Here is a 19,141-nt window from a genome sequence, read left to right as displayed (position 1 = left end):
AGTACCACATAAATAATTCATTTGTTTTTTTTTAAGTCCATCTGGAGAACTTAGATGATGATATATTTAATGCTTAAAATAGCTCATATATTTAATGTCCATTGAATGTTTTTTAAATGACAGAATGCAAGTAGATTTTATTTTCTTCATAGGAAAAGAAGCATATATTAGACTGTGAGCTCCTTAAGGGCAGAAAATGTTTCATTTCCATATCTTTAGCACTCGCAGACTGCATATACCCCGCATGTCTATGAGCTGGCAGCATCCTCTGCCAGAATCCAGCTGGGTGCATCTGAGTGTGAATGCCACACTGCTTTCTGAGGTCGAGCCCTCTTCTGAATCGGTTCTGTCTCTCTCCCTTCACAGTGGGGGCAGTGCTGACCTCGGTGGGTCGGGGGACCCCCTCCAGGTCCTGGAAGGTGTTGTTGCAGCTGTCCATGCCAGCGTGGACAAGGGGTAAGCCTAGCACCGTGAATGCATCTCCCCTCATGGCACTCGTCAGAATCACAGGATTACTTTTAATATCACTGTTTATGTAACTGCCCAGACCAGCCTCCTTTTCTAGGCGGTTTTGAAGGAAGAGCTGAGGACTTTCCGCATATCTAAGGAGGCTCTGCATCTGGAGTCATGGTTTCTCCAGCTATCCTCTTACCCTGTCAGCTCTAGCAGGACATCCCCCTGCTCCCCAGAGCCTTGTTTGCCTGGGAGATCATGGTCTCCTCTCTTCTCGTTCCACGTGAGGCCGGGAGGGGGAGGGGATTCACATCTCCAGGAGGTTACTGGACTGGTTACGTAAGGAAACTTTCTAGAGTACATGTATTTTTCTTTTTTTTTCCTGAAAGCTTTATATATGTTAGGTCTGCCTTGCCTGAGGGCCATGAGTATACAGGGTTTATACAGAGTACATGAGGATACAGAAAGGTGTGTGTCTCTAATGCCATTTTTTTTTAATTTAAGTTCAGTGAACATATAATGTATTATTTGTTTCAGGGGTACAGGTCTGTGATTCATCAGTCTTACACAATTCACAGTGCTCACCATAGCACATACCCTCCCCAATGCCCATCACCCAGCCACCCCACCCTCCCACCCCCCTCCCCTCCAGCAACCCTCGGTTTGTTTCCTGAGATTAAGAGTCTCTTATGGTTTGTCTCCCTCTCTGGTTTCATCTTGTTTCATTTGTCCCTCTCTTCCCCTGTGATCCTCTGTCTTGTTTCTTAAATTCTGCACATCAGTGAGATCACATGATAATTGTCTTTCTCTGACTGACTTATTTCGCTTAGCATAATACCCTTGGTTCCTTCCACATCATTGCAAATGGCAAAATTTCATTTTTGATGACTGCATAATATTCCATTGTATATATACCACATCTTCTTCATCCATTCATCTGTCAGTAGACATCTGGGTTCTTTCCATAGTTTGGCTATTGTGGTCTAATGCCATTTTTAGAAAGAATTTTTCATTCAGGTGCAGTGGTAGTGATAGGAAGAACAGCAACAACAAGTTGGTGGTTATGTATTTGCCAGAGTTTATAGACATCTTTCATATATCTTATAGTCATGTCATCCCTATAAGGCCTCGCCCCAATTTTCTTATTTTATTTTTTTTAAATAATCTCTACACCCAATGTAGGATTTGAACTCATGAGCCCGAGATCAAGAGTCACCTGCTATACCAATTGAGCCAGCCAGGTGCCCCTGTTTTCTTTTTTTTAATGGGAAATATATAATAATAATGAAGAAGTATTTGTGAAAACTCCTCATAGTTCATTCAGTAATATAATTATTTTCATTTGCATATTACTTTCTAGTTATTGTGCAGGTACACATATATTTTTATATAGCTTCAATCAAAATGTGTAAACACTTCGTATTCTTTTATTTACTTGCTACTGTAACTCTTCTCATTTGTCTTTTTAGATTTCCTTATGATTATTTCTGATGGTTGCATGTATTGTTGCCGTTTTTGAGGAGGCCTTGCCCTGAGTCACAGGCCGGGGAAATGGAACCAGGATCCCAGCCGGGCTCTGAGAACTAATTCAGCGCTCAGATGCCTCTATAGCACATTCCATGTGTTGCTTTGTGCCCGAGGCTTGAGTGGAGGAAAATAGGAGAAGCCATATAGGTGAATCTGGGAAAGCATTGCAGTCAGGGCCCTCTACTTACTCAGCCTTCCGCTTTGCACCGTTTTTCTAAGCCCCTTTGCTTTGGGGTCTTGAAGTATAACGAAGCTATTTTACGCCTTATTCAAAAGCGAAATGAAATGATCTCCACGTTCACTGTGTGTCATGCCCCGTGCTGAGTGAGGAGGAGTTAGATACGGGGAAGAAATAGCCTCGCACCTGAGAAGCTCAGAGTCTTGCAGGCGAGACAAGCCTTCCCCTAGCTCTAGCTGCCATACTGCCGAGGGGTAAGTGCTGTGCAGAAAGCAGGGTGGGCGGAGCGGTTTATTCCGTCTGGGGAAGTCAGGGCGGGGTACGCAAGGGGCGTCGTTGGTCCTGGTCCATGAAAAGGGAGTCTGTGAGGAGGAGGAGGTGGGGAACGGCACCCCAGGCCGACGAGGCCCCCTGAGCCACTGCAGATGCAGCAGGTAGCGAAGCCAGGCAGGTGCTGCGCAGGGAACCCTCAGCCGCCTTGCAGAGGTGCGTCCAGCATCTGCCATTCGGGTCAGAGCCCGTCCGCCGGCCCCCTGCCTGCCCCTTCCCGGTGAGCTGCTGTCAGAGCACGGCTGCTTTCAGCTGATGCGGACCTGCGCCCGGCCTCACGGGATGACACGATCTGAGCAGGCAGTAAGTCTGCCTTCCAGGGGAGACATCTCAAAAAGATTAGAAGGCAGGATTCTTCTGAGTGAATTTCCAGCCAGAAACACAGGTGAACCCAACTTGGGTTTCTTGCATACAGACTTATTTTTTTTTTAAGTTTTGATTTCCAAAGAGGAAGACATTGGGGAATGAAGAAACAGAGCAAGATCTTACTTTTTATTCCAGAGGAACAGCATAACAAAGTCTTCTTAACAGAAAAACTTCAGTAAACTTTTTTTTTTTTTTTTTGGGTTAAAAAAAAAAAGGAAGACGAAGTCATAACTTTCATTTCTGGCAACGACTTTTTGAATCCATGCAGTTAAAGCCTAAATCCTTGGCTTCGATTTCTTTTCTTTTCTTTTTTTTTTAAGATTATTTATTTATTTATTTGAGAGGGAGAATGAGAGAGAGAGCAGGAGAGGGAGGAGGGTCAGAGGGAGAAGCAGACTCCCTGCTGAGCGGGGAGCCCAATGCGGGACTCGATCCCGGGACTCCAGGATCATGACCTGAGCTGAAGGCAGTTGCTTAACCAACTGAGCCACCCAGGCACCCGGCTTCGATTTCTTTTCCCAAAACTGTACCTGGCAGATCACATGGGGGAGCCACTCCCAGGGGGGGTCTTTGGAGTGACATGGGGATTCAGACCCTTTGAAAGTAACCCTCTCGGTCACTCACTCCATGGCCTGATATGGCCGCCTCACCTCCAGGAGGCCACACCAGGCCTGTGTGTCACCCTCACCCTTAGGGCCATACCCAGCCTCCCTCAGTCCTCGCCCCGAAACGCATCAACATGCACTGCCCTCCATGGCATCTGTTTGCGGAGTAAATCCCCTCTCTTCGTGCACACACATTCCTGTGCTCTGAGGTCAGGCCCCCACCAACCCAGAGTGTTCCTGGCAGGTAGACTGCACGGAAGAGTCAGAATTTGGGTGTGTGTATTCATGGCTACCACCAAGTGTGTGGTTTTGTTCCTAATTTTTAGACAATTTATGCCGTCATCAGCATGTCCTCCTTTGACTTTGTATATTGGTACAAGTCTGATTCGCCTTTGAACTGCAGCTTCTGCTTCATTCACAAAGCCCCCTGTGCCTCCTTGTCCGCCTGTGCCCAGTGCCACTCAGACAGGCTTCCTTTCCAGCTTAACCACATTCTTGCCCCCAGACATCAGGGCAAAGTATTGTAAGGATTTGAAATAGTGTCAAAAATCTTTTATAGCATCAACGATTAAAGATGAGATTAAGGTAATAAATTATTGAGAGGTTCGGGTATATAAATTGAATTTTATAAGTGTGTTTTCTCCCATGATTTATGTATGTCTGTAACATATTTTGAGAATATAATCTAAATTTCCTGTTTGGGTTAAGAATTAGTTGATTAGATTGCTTAAGAAAAATGGGTTTAAAAACATTCACTAGCTAAGATAATTTTCTAAAATAATATATTTGTTAAACCTAGAACTAAGAAAAGATCATCAAGCATTTAAAAACAAAAAAAGTAATGAACATCAATGACTCAGGGCTGAGATCTTGGAAGTGGCTGTTCAGCAACCCACTTAGTCCTCACAACAGCCCCCTTATGGTGTTGTTGTTGCCTCCATTTCAGATTAGAAAATGATGCTCAGACAGGTCTGGTAGTGTGTCCGGGCTCACCCAGGTAAGGACATGCTCTGAATTTTCTCTCACCAGATCTCATCTGCTTCTGATATTAAAGAGCCTGCAACGGACAGGTCTTCTCAAATGCCACTGTGCACAGGGATTACCCGGGGGTCTTCTTAAAATACAGATTTTACTCGAGTAGGTCTGGGTAGGGCCTGAAATTCTGCATTTATAACCAGCTCCCAAGTGCTGCTTAGTCCACGGATGACACTTGAAAGCAGCAAGGTCTTTGGGCGTCACTTCCCTCCGTTTTCCCGCCTTTTGCATCTCCTTCCCTCTGCCTTGGCCTCTTTTCCTTTTCTACACCCCCCCCCCCCCCCGCCCACCTTCCTGTACCTTTAGAGAGCTTCTTAACAGGAGTGACCTACTAGTGTGAATTAGTACATTAGCGATTCCCAAAAGGATGTGCAGAAATAAATCCACTCAGAAAACAGGTAATTAATGCGAAATTCCTCTGTGCACTATTCAAAAAGAAAGAAAGATTTCCTTCAAAACTATTGAGTATTTTAGAAGTTTTTGTTTGTGTAAATTGCTACTTAATCACAGTCCAGCTTCAGCTGTCTGAAGGCTTCAGGGATATTGAACAGTGTCAGATCATTCAGACTTCATTGAGCTCTTTGGTATTACCTAGGGATTGCACAGTATTTTTAAAGCTTGGAAAATAAAAGGAAAAAAAAAAAAAGAAAGCCCACCAAAGCAAATTGAATCTGATTTCTTCTTAGTCCTCATGCTCTGTGGGGCAAAATAAATCATCAGCTGTTGTCCAAGTACCCACAGTGCATGAGCATTGTGGTCTGTCGCCCTGAGCCCTGCTAACAGCCAGGGTCACCAGTCAGGAGGGCAGCTCCACTATACTGCCGTATTTTTCGGGGCCACCTCAGGTCATATTTATGACTTAATAGCTGTCATTTTTGCCTCATTTTAGTGAGATGTGCCCAGGCTCTTATTGATAAACGAACCTCAGGAAGAGATTCTGGATTGGCATGTTTGAAAACAGCCACAAAGAGGTGGTTATTCGTATTTGCCAAAAAGTTAAGACTTGAGATTGGGATTGTGTGTACATCAAAATTATTTCCTTTGTAGGAATTTTTCTTTTGATGGAATTTGATTGTGTTAATTATTTGCAAAAGTCATGCTTTTTACACTACGGCAAGGCCATTATCATATCATGAGTTGATTTATTTGCAGTTCTCTTATTCCTGGCCAAGTGCCCCAGTTATTTCATGGAGGCTAATAAATAGAAGATACTACACTGGAGAAGGTCTCCTCCACCCAGCTCCATATGTAGTGAGGAAAGTGTGTGGCGTGTGGATCAATGACCTGAGTTGCGGGATCCACGTAGAACAAGAATATTGGGGTCTCTCACTGTTGTCGCTCACTTAGGTTTACTTGCTTCCCCTCCTCGCTCCCTTCTTCATCTCGCCTAGCCTTTTACACGTCAGAGTTTGCACATGCATTTCCCACGGAGGCCAGGCAGGTAACGGGAATGAACGAGCTGGGCTGGGCTTACGGAGAAGTAGGAGGGGGTGGGGGCTGGGGGGAACTAGTCTCACATTGTAGACAATACAGGAAACAGCTTCGAGCATGTCCTTTTCATCCAGCTTTTCAAGGGGAGCTGGGTTGTTAAGAGAGTAGATGTGAAGAGAGCTCATCACAAGGAAAAAGATTTCTTTTTTAATCTAAATGAACTGCTGGATGTTAACTAAACTTGCTGTGGAATTCTTTCATCATACATGTAAGTCAAATCATTATGCTCTTCACTGTCCACTTACACAGAGCCGTATGTCAGTTATATCTCAGTAGAACTGGGGGTGGAAATAGAGGAGCTAGAAAAATCTTGATTTCCTGTAAAAATTTTAAATTTTGAAACATTGGCATGTACCATGCAAGCCAACACAAAAATTCAGCTGCCAGTTTGTGACTTCCATATAGAAGATATGACTGAGTTCCCTTCAGGCATTCAAATTCTAGGACATTTACGTTTATAAGAAATCACTGTGGCCTGTGTTTTTCTTGTTGGAATGCAGTCTTTCCTTCCCCCATTCCCAAATAAGAACAATAATTTTATTTGTGTAGTGTGCCATGATTATATAAAGTGCTTTTTGTATTTGCTATCTCTTTTAATGAACCTTAACCATTTAAGTTCAAGATGGAGTTATCTTTGTATGAATACGCCATGCAGAACCTGAAAATTCTTTTACCAAGGATTAGCTTATTAATATTCTCACAATCTGTCTTTTTACTCTGAATAATTGCTTTTGTTTGGCTGACACTCTCTTCCATTCCTTTTGTAAAGATCCTCTTGCGCTACATTACGTAAGAACATCACTTTTCTCCAATTAGTGATTCAGTGAACATATTTTTGTTGTTGTTGTGCTGCTCTTCTTCTCTGTTAATAGAGCTGTTTCAGAGGACTCCTTATCTTTTGGGCCAAAACCGATTTGTGGATGTGTGTTTCCTTTAGTAGTTAATTTTTTTTTAAATAGTGTGTAGTAAGTTGCTCTGTGCAGTATAATAACCTCCTCCCCAGAAAATCCTCACTATAGAGAAAAAGGTGGAAAATGGCTATTTGCAGTGAAACTATGAGTGATTTTTTTCTTTTATCTGTTTTATAACTTTTTAAAAACATTTATATAACTTTTATAATAAAGTAAAAATGTTTCAAAATAATGTTCTCTTTTTATTCCTAAGCTCATTAAATCCTCTCCTTGCCTTCATAAAATACTATATAAATGGAATCATTTTCCTTCTTCCAGTTCTGTTTTATTTTTCACATTATAAAAGTCATAATTGGTTTTCACCCACTTATTTACTTCAAAAATTTGAAACCCACAGAAAAGTTGCAAGCATAGAAAAAAGAATACCTGTATACTCTTCCCCTTGATTTGCCAGTTTGTTGCCATTTTATCAAAATTTCTGCTCTTTCTCTGTCTCTCTGTATGTGTGTGCATGTGTATTTGATGAGTCACGAGAGTGACTAAAAACTCAGATTGAAATGAAAATATTAACCATTTTGCAGCTGAAATCCTTAGGAGATGGTGTTTAGGTTATGTCCTTGGGTAGCTTTCCCACAGAGTTGCCTTTCACTTCTGTGTCATCTTACTGAACACCAGTATTCACGTGGCTATACAGTGAGGCTTGCCTAGAACATGGTACTTCCAGAACACAACACTTCTGTCCTAGGAATGAGTTTTCCTAATTTTATTATGTGTTCGAACTATCAACCCGAAGTTAGAGCAGATTTCCCCAAAATGTCAGGTGTCGTCAACTGCACAATAACTCCTAATGTAAATGGAATCTAACTCAATGTGATGACTTGGAAAACACAACAATGATCTTTCTATATTGCGTCAGTATCTGAATAATTGTAATCTGCTGCCACCGTGTTCTGGAACATGCCCCCATTTGGTCTGGTAGCACTGTGTAGTAATTGATAAGGCGTTAAGATCGTCCAAGTTCAAATACTGGCTCCACTCCTTACTTTGTGACCTTGGACACTACACTTCTCTGTGGCTGTTTCGTCATCTGCAGATTGGAGATGGTACTAGAATACATGAAAGAGTTAACGATGAAGTGGTAGAATTCATGGCTCCTAGTCACTTCCGTGGGTTGCCGTTCTCATTCTTGTTTACCATATTCAAGTCTTGGGTAATTGTTGTACTTCCGGCAGCTCTTCATGACTCCAGCTCCTTCCCCTTCCGGCTCATCCTACCTGCTCCCCACTTGGCACATGGGTGACAGGGTCAAAAATCAGCTTCATATTATGTGAAATTGCTTTGGACTCCAGGCCAAAAATGTGCTTTAAACTCCTTTTCTCATGAATTATACCTAATTGGACCCCTGCAGGCTTCACCAAAAAGGGCCTGAGCCTGCCCCACCTGTACGCTTCTCTGATCACTTCACGTGATTATGGTTTTTCAGTGCTCAGAAGTCCCCCGATTGTTCTCATTCCATACAGAGTTAAGACCATATGTCCTCAATAATAGTGGTTGCCACTAATTGAAGCACTTAGTTATATGTCTCTTAATGTATTATGTGCTTTACATTTATTATTTATGTATTTGTTTCATTCTCAAAAGAGCTTCATGAGTAAGGGGGAGGTATCCGTCTCCAATTTACAAATGAGGAACTGGGGCTTAGAACCATTAGGTGGCTTCTTGGTCAACATCACAATGTCAGGAAGAGGTCAGTCTGGGAGCTGAATCTGGGCCTGACAGCTGCAGAGCCTGTGCTTTCAAAGCCTGAAGCTGCCTTTGCAGCCTTAGGTGTGTGCTCTTGGCCATCCAGGTGAGGAGACCTCTGCTAGCTACCTTAGCCCCCTCCTCTCATGTACCACCTGGACGTCTGTGCTTTAATCACCCTCTGGACATGTGCTGTCCTTTCAAATCTTTGGGTTTTTTTCTTGCTCTCCTCTTTGGATTCTTTTTCCCCACCTTGCCATGTACATACATCCCATCTGGCTTTTATGACCCTGCTCAAATGCCACATCCTCCATGAAGCCTTCCCTGATTCTACTCGCTCTTCCTCCAAAATGATTATTCATATTTACATACATTAGTAATTTGAATGATAGTCACTTTTAAAATCTTTCTATAGTGTTACTAGTTCTTCGAAGGCAGGAATCCTATGATTTTCGTCCCTGTATCAAGCACAAACTGGTGCTTTGATAGTACCAATAATAATCATAATGATCATTATGCAGGCTATGGTTATTATTTATTAAGTACTTCCTCTGTGCTGTGTGCTGTGGCTAAGTACTTTACATACATTATCTTGGTTTCACAGACTCCAAGAGACACACTTTCAGGACCTGTCTACTTAACTATAAAATGGGGATGATGACATTCGTGATTTTTATCTGGGGCCAGGGTTCATACTTATATCACATTCCCGCAAAATGCTTTTCCTCTGCATGACACTGTCTGCTTACTTTCCACATAGATTTCCAGGAAATCTTGGTAGTCTCCTTTTCTTGCACCCCAGGTTTGCCAGTTTTGATACATATCAAGGACACACATAGGTAAAGCTAACAAATGACTTGGTAGATTTAGAAAATGCTTGAGCCAGTTATCCATGGCATCTAATCATTTCTTTTATTCTGAAATACAAATAATGAATTGTCTTTTTAATTTGAATTCCCATGAAACTATTGACAAGTATATTATAGAATGCATACTAACAGAAACACTCAGTGGTAATTGTCGAATCTTTAAAAATTTCCTGTGGTCTTGTTAGGTCATGGAATTTGGGACTTGGTCTAGGTGATTTATTGCTGGAAGCCTCATAAGGATGTGGTTACAGCAAAACCTATATGAGTCAGTGCTTTAGCACTGCTCCCCAGGGCCCTGTGCAAGTGAGGTATCTAGTGGAGACATCTTAACAGTAATCTAGTATAATTCATTGACATCATCATCAAACCTGTTGCTTTCCTGAGATGGCCCATTTGGGATTACAAGGGAAGAGATTCTGGTGCCAGATAGAAAGTTGCACAAATATTTCCTTCTCTGAAGCCTTTTAGATGTCACAGTTCTTTAATAAGCATGCATTCGTATTTTATCTTTAGGGTAGTATGAAACCTGATGCTCTAACCCCATACTGAAATTCTATCACAGAGAACAGTGGTAGAAAGAATATGGACTTGGGGGTTGTATTGCCTATTCTAGATATCTGTGGTCATATCATATTCCTTCCTTGAAGCCTGTTTCCTCATCTATAAAAAGGAAGTTACATGTACAGCCTAAGGACTATAGTTAACAATATTATCTATTTGAAGGTAACTAAGAGAGTAGATCTTAAAAATTCTAATCTCAAGAAAAAAATTGTTGTAACTATGTCAGGTGATGGGTGTTAACTAAACTTATTAGTAACCATTCCACAACATATACGTACATCAAATCATTAAGTTATGCACCTTAAACTTACACAATGTTATATGTTAGTTAACTTTACAACTGGAAAAAATTTTAAAATAAAATGGAATTTTTAATATCTACATTGCATAGTTACTGTCAACTAGAAATAGTTTATATAAAACTTAGAATGATGCCTGGCTCTCTGTGTATCATTAATAGAAATAAACCATACTTCTTATTAAACTTTGCCTAAGACATAAAGTAGCTAAGAATATATTGACTATTTTTCATCTGCTTTATGTAACTCGATATGATACTGCTTAAAAATCACATTCATCTTACATAGTTTTTAAAATACCTAATATGGTTGCCTTATGCCATTTAAAACCTAAATTTTTCGGGGCGCCTGGGTGGCTCAGATGGTTAAGCGTCTGCCTTCGGCTCAGGTCATGATCTCAGTGTCCTGGGATCAAGTCCCGCATCGGGCTCCCTGCTCCTTGGGAGCCTGCTTCTCGCTCTGCCTCTCTCTCTCTCATGAATAAACAAGTAAAATCTTTAAAAAAAAATAAAAAATAAAAAATAAAACCTAAATTTCTCTTCTCAATAGCACAAAAAAAAAAACCCAAAAAACCAGTGTCACCCAACAAACCAGTCTTTGGGTCAATCGCCACATTTGATTACTGGGATTTTTTTTTTTTTTTTTTAAAGACTTACGAGTTTCTTTTTCTTTTCTTTTTTTTTTAAGATTTTATTTATTTATTTGACAGAGAGAGACACAGCGAGAGAGGGAACACAAGCAGGGGGAGTGGGAGAGGGAGAAGCAGGCTTCCTGCCGAGCAGGGAGCCCGATGTGGGGCTCGATCCCAGGACTTTGGGATCACGACCCGAGCCGAAGCAGACGCTTAATGACCGAGCCACCCAGGCGCCCCGACTTCAGAGTTTCTATCTAACCCTTGATTTTGCCCTTCAGAGAAGACCTGGTTTCCGCCGAGGACCTGCTGGAGTGGCTGCGGCCCTTCTGTGCTGATGACACCCAACCCGTGAGACCCCGCATTCAGGTGCTGCAGATTTGGGGACAGTCCTTTAACCTGACGGAGGAGGATGGCAAGCTCCTTGTGTTCTTTAGAACGGAAGCCATTCTCAAAGCCACTTGGCCCCAGAGACAGGTAAGGGAGCATTCATCTGGCTATTGAACATTGTCCCTGTTCAGAATCATTGGAGCTTGTTTCTTGATTACTTTCAGTGACGCTCCAGGGAATAATCAGCTCGGTGATGCCAACTTTCCACTATGTTCCTCAATCCAGCCGTTTAGGAGTTAAATATGTACAGCAGAGTTGGTTTGGGTTTTTCCATCTGTTTGAAAATGCATATGCACTGGAGGTGATGTCTCTTTCACCTCACATGTGTGGATCATTTTTCTCTTCGGAGGCTATAGTCAGGATTCTTCACAGTATCAGTTAATTATCGCAGCTCTCCCTGTCCCTGGAGAAAGGCGGATGGAAATGGAAACGCAGTGTGCCGTTCAGCTAATTCATTCTTTTCATACTCTGCCCAAGCAGGCAGGTACCTCGTCTCTCTTCTGTACCTAGATTGGTAATGTAGCACACATACAAGATCTCAGTTTCTCCATCCAATCCTTCAAGACTCACTCAGTCCATCATTTCTCTGCAACCTTCCCTGACCATTTCAGACTTAACTTTGAATTCCTCACATTTGAGCTTTAATTGTGTATATGTATTATTATTGTTATTATCATCATCATTACTATTAAAGTCTTGTCTCCCCACTACTGTGGAAACTCAGAAGCCCTGGAGGATGTATTATTGTCTTTTGAATTCCCCTAAATATGCTGTGCACATACTCTGAGCTCGGATACTTGTTGATTGAGTAAATGGGAATGCTGATTCCCAAATCAAAGAAATACGGTGGTCATTGAAGTTTGGCTCAAACTGTAAATTGATGCATCCTAAAAGACATGGATGTAAGGATCAGTTATCTCAGTCAAGTGCGTTAGCCTGCAGGGTAGACTATATGCCAATAAAGTAAAACTTCCCACGTAATCTATTCTGCAAGAGTTTCCTGGAAGTCTGACTGCGACTCAATTTACCTTCTAATTTTGAAGCTTTGTTTTGTAATTAATATTTATGTCCTTATTACTACATTGAAAGAAGAATGAATTTCTTTTTTTTAACAGTGAATCAGATATTAACAATATCTTGAGTCTCAGAACATCTTCATAATTATTATCTTATATATTCTTATTTCCCTATATGAGAGAAAGAGGTAAATACTATTATCTATTCTTTTGAGTTAGAGAATTTGAGATGCAGAAAAGATGAACTTATCAGAGATCCTCTAATCTTGCCAAATTGCTGAAATGGATTATATTATAAAAGTCACTGGTATCTGAATAATGCTCTTTCTGAAGCCCCTTGACCTTACCGACATACTTAGTTTCAACATTTTGCCTTGAATTACATTAAGAGATCACTAACAGTCTTTTTAAAGAGAAGTCTGTGAACACAAATGCAATAGACGATGAAGTATATTCCAGGTCTCTGGCATAGTCGACGTTAGAGTTATGCTGGTTTTAGCGACAGGAAGGTTCATGTAGCATCTCCGAGGTAAGCTCAGAATTAGGTTATGTTATGTTTGCCACATGGGATCTTGGATTGTGACTCATTCTGAAACAAATGAATGCTCCTGCTCTTAGGTGCTTTTCTGACAGAACCTCCAGTTTCCAAGTTCTCAACCTTGCTCAGTTTCCTCTTCCTTGATGGCTGGAGCCGGGTGGGGCCATAGGGCTGGTTTCTCTGGTTGGAGCCTCGCTTCATGTTATGTCCAGTCTCTATACCAACAATATTTCAAAACAATATGGAGACCAGGGAAAGGGGAAAACATCCATCTTTTCTGTCATGTTGAAACAGTAGAACAGACAATTTGTTATTTGGGGCAAAATGCTTCAGAAATAGCATGAGTATAACCACTGTTTCTTCTCTTAAGCTTTCCTTCACTTTCCAGTTAACCAAAGAACAAGTTCCAACATTTATAGGATTCCAGTGATTTCTGAGATTTTAATTTCTTTATAGCGACGCTTTTTCCAAAAACAGGATCTAAGGGACCTTAGCCTTTGTTAAGATTCCTTTTCCATGTACACTTTTCTGAACTGACTGGACTATTTCACTGAGCACGGTCTGGCTTCTCTCCTTTGCTGTCTGTGTGTAGAACCTCATGTCACTGCATTTTCAGGCTCTTAGAAAACATCTCTCCCAGCATTTCTGACTCAAGTAAAATTCACTTTGTGCCCCCTTACTCTTTTCATGTTCTCCTCCTTTTCCTTTGTCCTTGTAGAAGAGCAGTTTCCCTGTTCTTGGAAGCTAATGAGCTGAGTTTCTTCAAGTATTTGGTAGCAGAAATACAGAAACTACCCTCATGGCTTAATTATGCTGTTCATCTATAGTTTTCTTTCCCAAATAAATGAAGTCAGTGAGTTTCTCCTCCTCCTCCCATAAAAATGAAGTATTCTGTGTCAGCCTGGCATTGCGATTCAAATCTGTTTTGGAGGGCAAGTGAATTTGGTCAGGAAACTCTGCCTATAACTATAGATAACTGTTCGCTACATGGAAAATGAATGCAGAAAACTTGTAGCTTCACAGTGGAAACAGCAGCAACTTTTAGAATGTTACAGAACTGTGCCCAGAGTTTACGTTGGAGGTCATCTCCATTATTGTTTTTACCTTTCAATAGAGCAGTAGAAAGATCAGGGCCTGGTGGACAAATCCTTTGTAAGCATAGGGCTTGGCCGCCCTCCCTCCTCTGTTGCTTTATTGCCTTAGAGAGGATTCTGAAACTGAGCCTTGTCTACTTGGTGTGCCAAGTGGAACCTTGAACTGGAGGAGGTAGAGCATGGTTTGCTGTCATTTCTGCCACACACGCTAAACTCTTCCTCATCTCTCTACCCGAGACACCTAGAAGACCCCAGAATGTTGACTGCAAGGGCTCACATCTTCTCTGTTCCTTGTACCTTTCTTTATTCTCAAAGGTAGTATTAAGGGTAGAGGCAGGCTCTTACTGAGCAAAGATAAGAATAGATAATGATATTGCAATGTTCAATTACCAGAAAATGTAGGACTGCTACCTTTGCTGTGGCTGGTAATCCTCTTAGGCAGACTTTGCATACATCAAAGAGGGACTTAATATTTAATTATCCTCCAGGTGCCCAGAGTAGTGGCCCCACAAATCAATGTGTTGCTGGGAAGCCAGCCAGCTCCTGCAAAATTAAACAGGGTCTGTGGAGCCTGCTACCTCACTGGTTCTCAGAGAGACAGCAATTTCTAGTTTTCTAATGATTAGTTAACAGAATTAAAAATTCAGAGGCCCTCATTTTTCAACTGCCTGAGAGGCCTTCCTTCCCATTCCACAAAAGTGCCCTGGCGTGAAGGACAGGGGAGAAGGGAGGGAGAGAAAGTTTTTGGGTGTGTGAAGGGATGAATGTATGGTGTTCATTCCCTTGGTACAATTTATCTGAGTTTTTCAGGTTTTGTAATTTTCTAGTTAACTGGTGCATGAAAAATATGGGCCAAAATACTGATGTTTCCTCAAAAAATTCCATACCCCTTGACCTTATAGTTTTTTCTGTTTTTGTATAAAAAGGGACATGTGGCTTAGAGTTGCTCCCTTTAAATTTCAATCTGTCTGGATTTGTGGTTCTAAGTGATCACCAGAAAAAATTAGTTAAAGAAAACTTATTATTATTTTTAAGTAGGCTCCATGCCCAGCATGGAGTCCAGTGCAGGAGGGCTTGAACTCATGACCCTGGGATCAAGACCTGAGCTGAGATCAAGTTGGACTCTTAACCGACTGAGCCATAGGCGCCCCAGTTTAAGAAAACTTCTAATCTTATTACAAATTCCTGCATTTTGCCTACTTTGAAACATGCAAGGACATATTAACTCTTCTGGTCAGAGGCCAGTATGGCTTCATTTGCCAAAACATTAACAAAATACACACTTCTTTATCAGAGCTCAGAAAATGAACAGTAGGATCGGTTCAGTATGCAAAGCTAGATTTGGTTTCTTACAAAGAATTTACTGTTACCTTAAATGTCTTCAAAGCTAAGACTCACTGCCATAAATGATTTGCTTAATCAAGCATAGGATAATATTTCACGTTAAAAATATATGTGCCTACACACATATATCCCACACATGTAAATTACCCATACATATAATATATCTTTAATAGCCCTGGAAACCGTTTCCTGGAACCAGAGGAGACTTTGGAAAGCCTGCCAGTTCCATAGTCACATTTTATAGAAAAGGACATGATGTCCAGAAAGAAGAAGTTACTTCCTCTGATTTTAGCTTAAATGTCACCATTTCTAAAATGACTGCATCCTAAAGTAGGTCTCTAGTCACAATCTATATCATAACCTCTTTAATTTTCTTGTAACCATCACTATCTGCTAAATTCTCCCTGCCTGTCCTTCTGTCTGTCTGTTATATGATGTCTTTCTTCTTCCATCTGAATATAAATAACATGAGAACAGGGATCTTACAGACACTCTCAGTGAATAGTTGTTGACTAAATGAATATTAAATTTTTAAAAAACTTATCTAAGGTCACCTTTCAAATGGCAAGGCCAGGACCCCTGAGTTTCAATTTGCTGTTCTTGCCACGAGTGGGGAAGGATTAGACCACGCTGCTTCCTCCTTATACGTAAGCAAAAATTATTTGTTTGGAATAATGAAGAGGTTTCCTTGCAGAGTGGCCTGGTGCTTTTAGATTGATACTGTTTTGTACTAATTTGCTGTACTTTGCTGACAGTGATTTCTGACCAGCCAGTTGCTTCTCAGATGGAAGCAAATGAGTCACAAGCATATTTGTCCGGACATAAGCAAGAGGTCTGAAATGTTCTAACAGATTTCAGTGTGCCTTTTCTCCTAAAATATATTAAAGTTGAGAGAGCATCTGTGTTACTGGGGTCTGCAAATATTTGGAAACCTTGGAAGGCCCCTCTTTATGAATAAGGGTTTTTTTCCTTTAAAGATAGTCCCTCTTGTCATGGGTATCATCGGGGGAAGAGGGGACTGTGGATTGTGTATGAAGTGCACATTACCACATGTAACCTTTAGAACAGCCTTGCTAAGTCATTACCATTCTCTGGTTAAGAGGTCACATAACCTATTAAGGTCACCCAGCTTATGAATGATAGTACTGGAGTTCAAACCCAGATCTGTCTGGTCTCAAAGCCTGTTTTCTTGGCCCTATACCACACTTCTTCCCATCTGCCAGGAAAAGATATTCAGCACTAACGTTTGGGTAGCATTGGACTACATAAAGCATGCTCTGCTTATCTTCTCTTTCTGCTGTGACTTTGCCTGGATTGAATGTGACTGGGCATGAAGAATGAGGAGTTTGATTCAGAAAACAGAAAGCTTCATCTCTTAGCATTTTTCACTGTCTCAATACAGAGCCCTGTGTATGTTCACTGCCGCTCAATCAGAACGTTCTGAAAAATGCCATGCCAATTAACTGTTGTGTATGAACTGTTCATTGAAGATTCTTCAAGCAGAGATTATGCACCATTCACTGTGCTATACAAGGAGACCAGGCAATTAGCAGTAAAGCATTTGGGTTCTTCACGCAGAACTGCATTCAGATCCCAGTGTTACCGCTTGTTGGCTCCTCAACCTTGGAGACGTCACTAACTCTCTCACAATGGGATAATGCATGTAAATCTCTAACTCCAGCCCAGGTAAATGGGTCCTGTTGGTTGGCGACTCCGATCCAGTGGAGCTTGTAGACAGAGAAGCGAAGAAGCAAATTTCCTGAAGACTGTAGATGCTACAGTAGATGTCTGCACAGTGCATAGGGCTCAAGGGAGGGCACGTAGCCATCACGTGTGGAGGCAGTGAGGAAAGCCTGCTCCGACGAGGCGAGTCTTAAACTGAGTTCAGCACAGCTGGATGTATGGCGTGAAAGCAAGAGATAAAATTGGAAAGAGGCCGGCCAGACTACTTCCAGGGTCCTGCACAGGTTTCATCTTGACGGTGCTAAGCCCCCATGGAAAAGGGATGCCCGAGAAGCAACGTGATCAGATATGTTTTTAGGAGGAGCCCTCTGACCTCTGCATGAACAGTGGGCTGGAGGGGTGCTGGTCAGTGGCAGTGGTCAAGTGGCCTGAATTTGGCCTTGAACTTGGTATCAGCTGTGAAGATAGAGGAGGGTAAAGAAAGCTGAAGGGGTTACCACCAGGGGCCTGGGGGACTGCTTAAACATGGGGGGACAAGAAACACGTTTGGGGTCCCTCTGATGTTTACCTAGGTTGCCTAAGGACAAAATGGCAGTAGGAAAGAACAGAGGACAAACTAGTTTTGTGGAGAAAGATACTTAAGTTCAGGGCTGTGTTTTACATCTAAAAAACACTTTTGCGGGGGCGGGGGCTGTGTGGTGAGATAGGGAGGCTCTGCTTACCCCCTTCACTGGGCAGACTTTCTTCATAGCCTTATATATGTCCTAGGTCACAGCGACCTCTTCCTAGGACGCACACTTGGGTTTAGTGTATGTCACCGGGTGGGACTGCTTCCTCCATCCCAGGGCCCTCCTCCCGGGGTCAGGTCAGCTCAGGACCCACCTGGGCTCTGTTTGTAGTGGGAGAATCACATCCAGGGCCTCGCGCCCCAGAGGCATGAGAACCTCAGCAGCCACGCTCGTCGTGCTCCTAACCTCTGCCATAGCAGTGCTGTCTCTTCGTTCCTTCTAAGGATTAGAGAGAAAAGTTGAAGGACAACAGGAGAAGAGGCAGGAAACATCTCAGCATTTGGATGTTGGAGAGTGGTGAGGCTATGAGGTAGCTGGGGATGACTTCTCTGTTTTTTCTTTTAACTTTTTGTTTGGAAAGAATTTCAGATTTACCCCCAAAATTGCATAAATCATAGAGGCAGTGTAACAGCTCATCAACTCCTATGGAAGGTAGGAATATGGTGATTAATATCACTACATCAAGGATAATCCTCTACATGGTGGTAATTATTTCCTATTCATGAAGTATGTTTATGTGCATTAATATCTATTTCATATTCACGAATATCTGAAGGTAAAATAAGCCACATTGTCGGTGCCTCTGGGAAGATGCAGATTTCAGGAGGAAGCCTCACTTTAGGGTAGCCATGTTCACGCTCAGCGGCCACCAGAGAAATTTCAGGTTAAAGCTGTTTTCATCGGAGAAGAGGTGACTCGGTCCACTTTTTCAAGGACAGCGACTCTCTGTCTGATAAGGAGGCTGCAGCTCCTTGACAAATTGACTTACAGCAAGGGCTAAAGTCACCAAATTCAGTGAGGACAGAAACATCGCTTCCAGAGACGAAAGGGAAAGAGATATCTTTATGTTTGAGTCACATTTGAATTTTACCCTTTAAAATCCTATGATGTTTAGTTAGAGGTGTCTGTGTGGAATTGTCACTAATTGTAGGGTGCCTGTAGAATATTAGACCTTTTCACCCCCCCACCCCCGCTCACTGGGAAGGAGACAGAGGCATATATTACTTTCTCTTCTCCTGGAGAAAAGGGTAGAATCAAACAAAACTTAGAAGAAAAACTCGTGAGAAATGACTGATTATTTTCACTCATCTCTAGAAGGCATGCAAATGGAGCCATTCCAAATCCTGTATTGTACAAATAAATGAGACTTTTTAACAAGAGATGCACATTAACCCATGACTCCATTATCCTAAAACAGCCACATTACCTTTTTTTAATTAATTTATTTTTTTAAAGATTTTATTTATTTATTTATTTATTTATTTATTTATTTATTTATTTATTTATTT

General features: G+C 41.7%; 1 protein-coding gene across 3 annotated transcripts in view; it reads left to right on the top strand.

The window, feature by feature from the left end:
• NBAS (NBAS subunit of NRZ tethering complex) overlaps positions 1-19,141 on the top strand; it is a 322,416-nt gene that overhangs the window by 276,492 nt on the left and 26,783 nt on the right. For all 3 annotated transcript variants that reach the window (XM_035000616.1, XM_035000615.1, XM_035000617.1), the window contains 2 exons: positions 367-456; positions 11,281-11,476. In XM_035000616.1, coding sequence (XP_034856507.1) covers positions 367-456; positions 11,281-11,476 — 286 coding nt within the window. The remainder of the gene's footprint in view (positions 1-366; positions 457-11,280; positions 11,477-19,141) is intronic.

Source organism: Mirounga leonina, unplaced genomic scaffold (assembly GCF_011800145.1).
Source record: "Mirounga leonina isolate KUSES-001 unplaced genomic scaffold, KU_Mleo_1.0 Mir_125, whole genome shotgun sequence".
Classification (NCBI taxonomy): domain Eukaryota; kingdom Metazoa; phylum Chordata; class Mammalia; order Carnivora; family Phocidae; genus Mirounga; species Mirounga leonina.
Note: the sequence above shows the minus strand (reverse complement) of the source record. Positions and strands in the feature narration are given on the sequence as shown.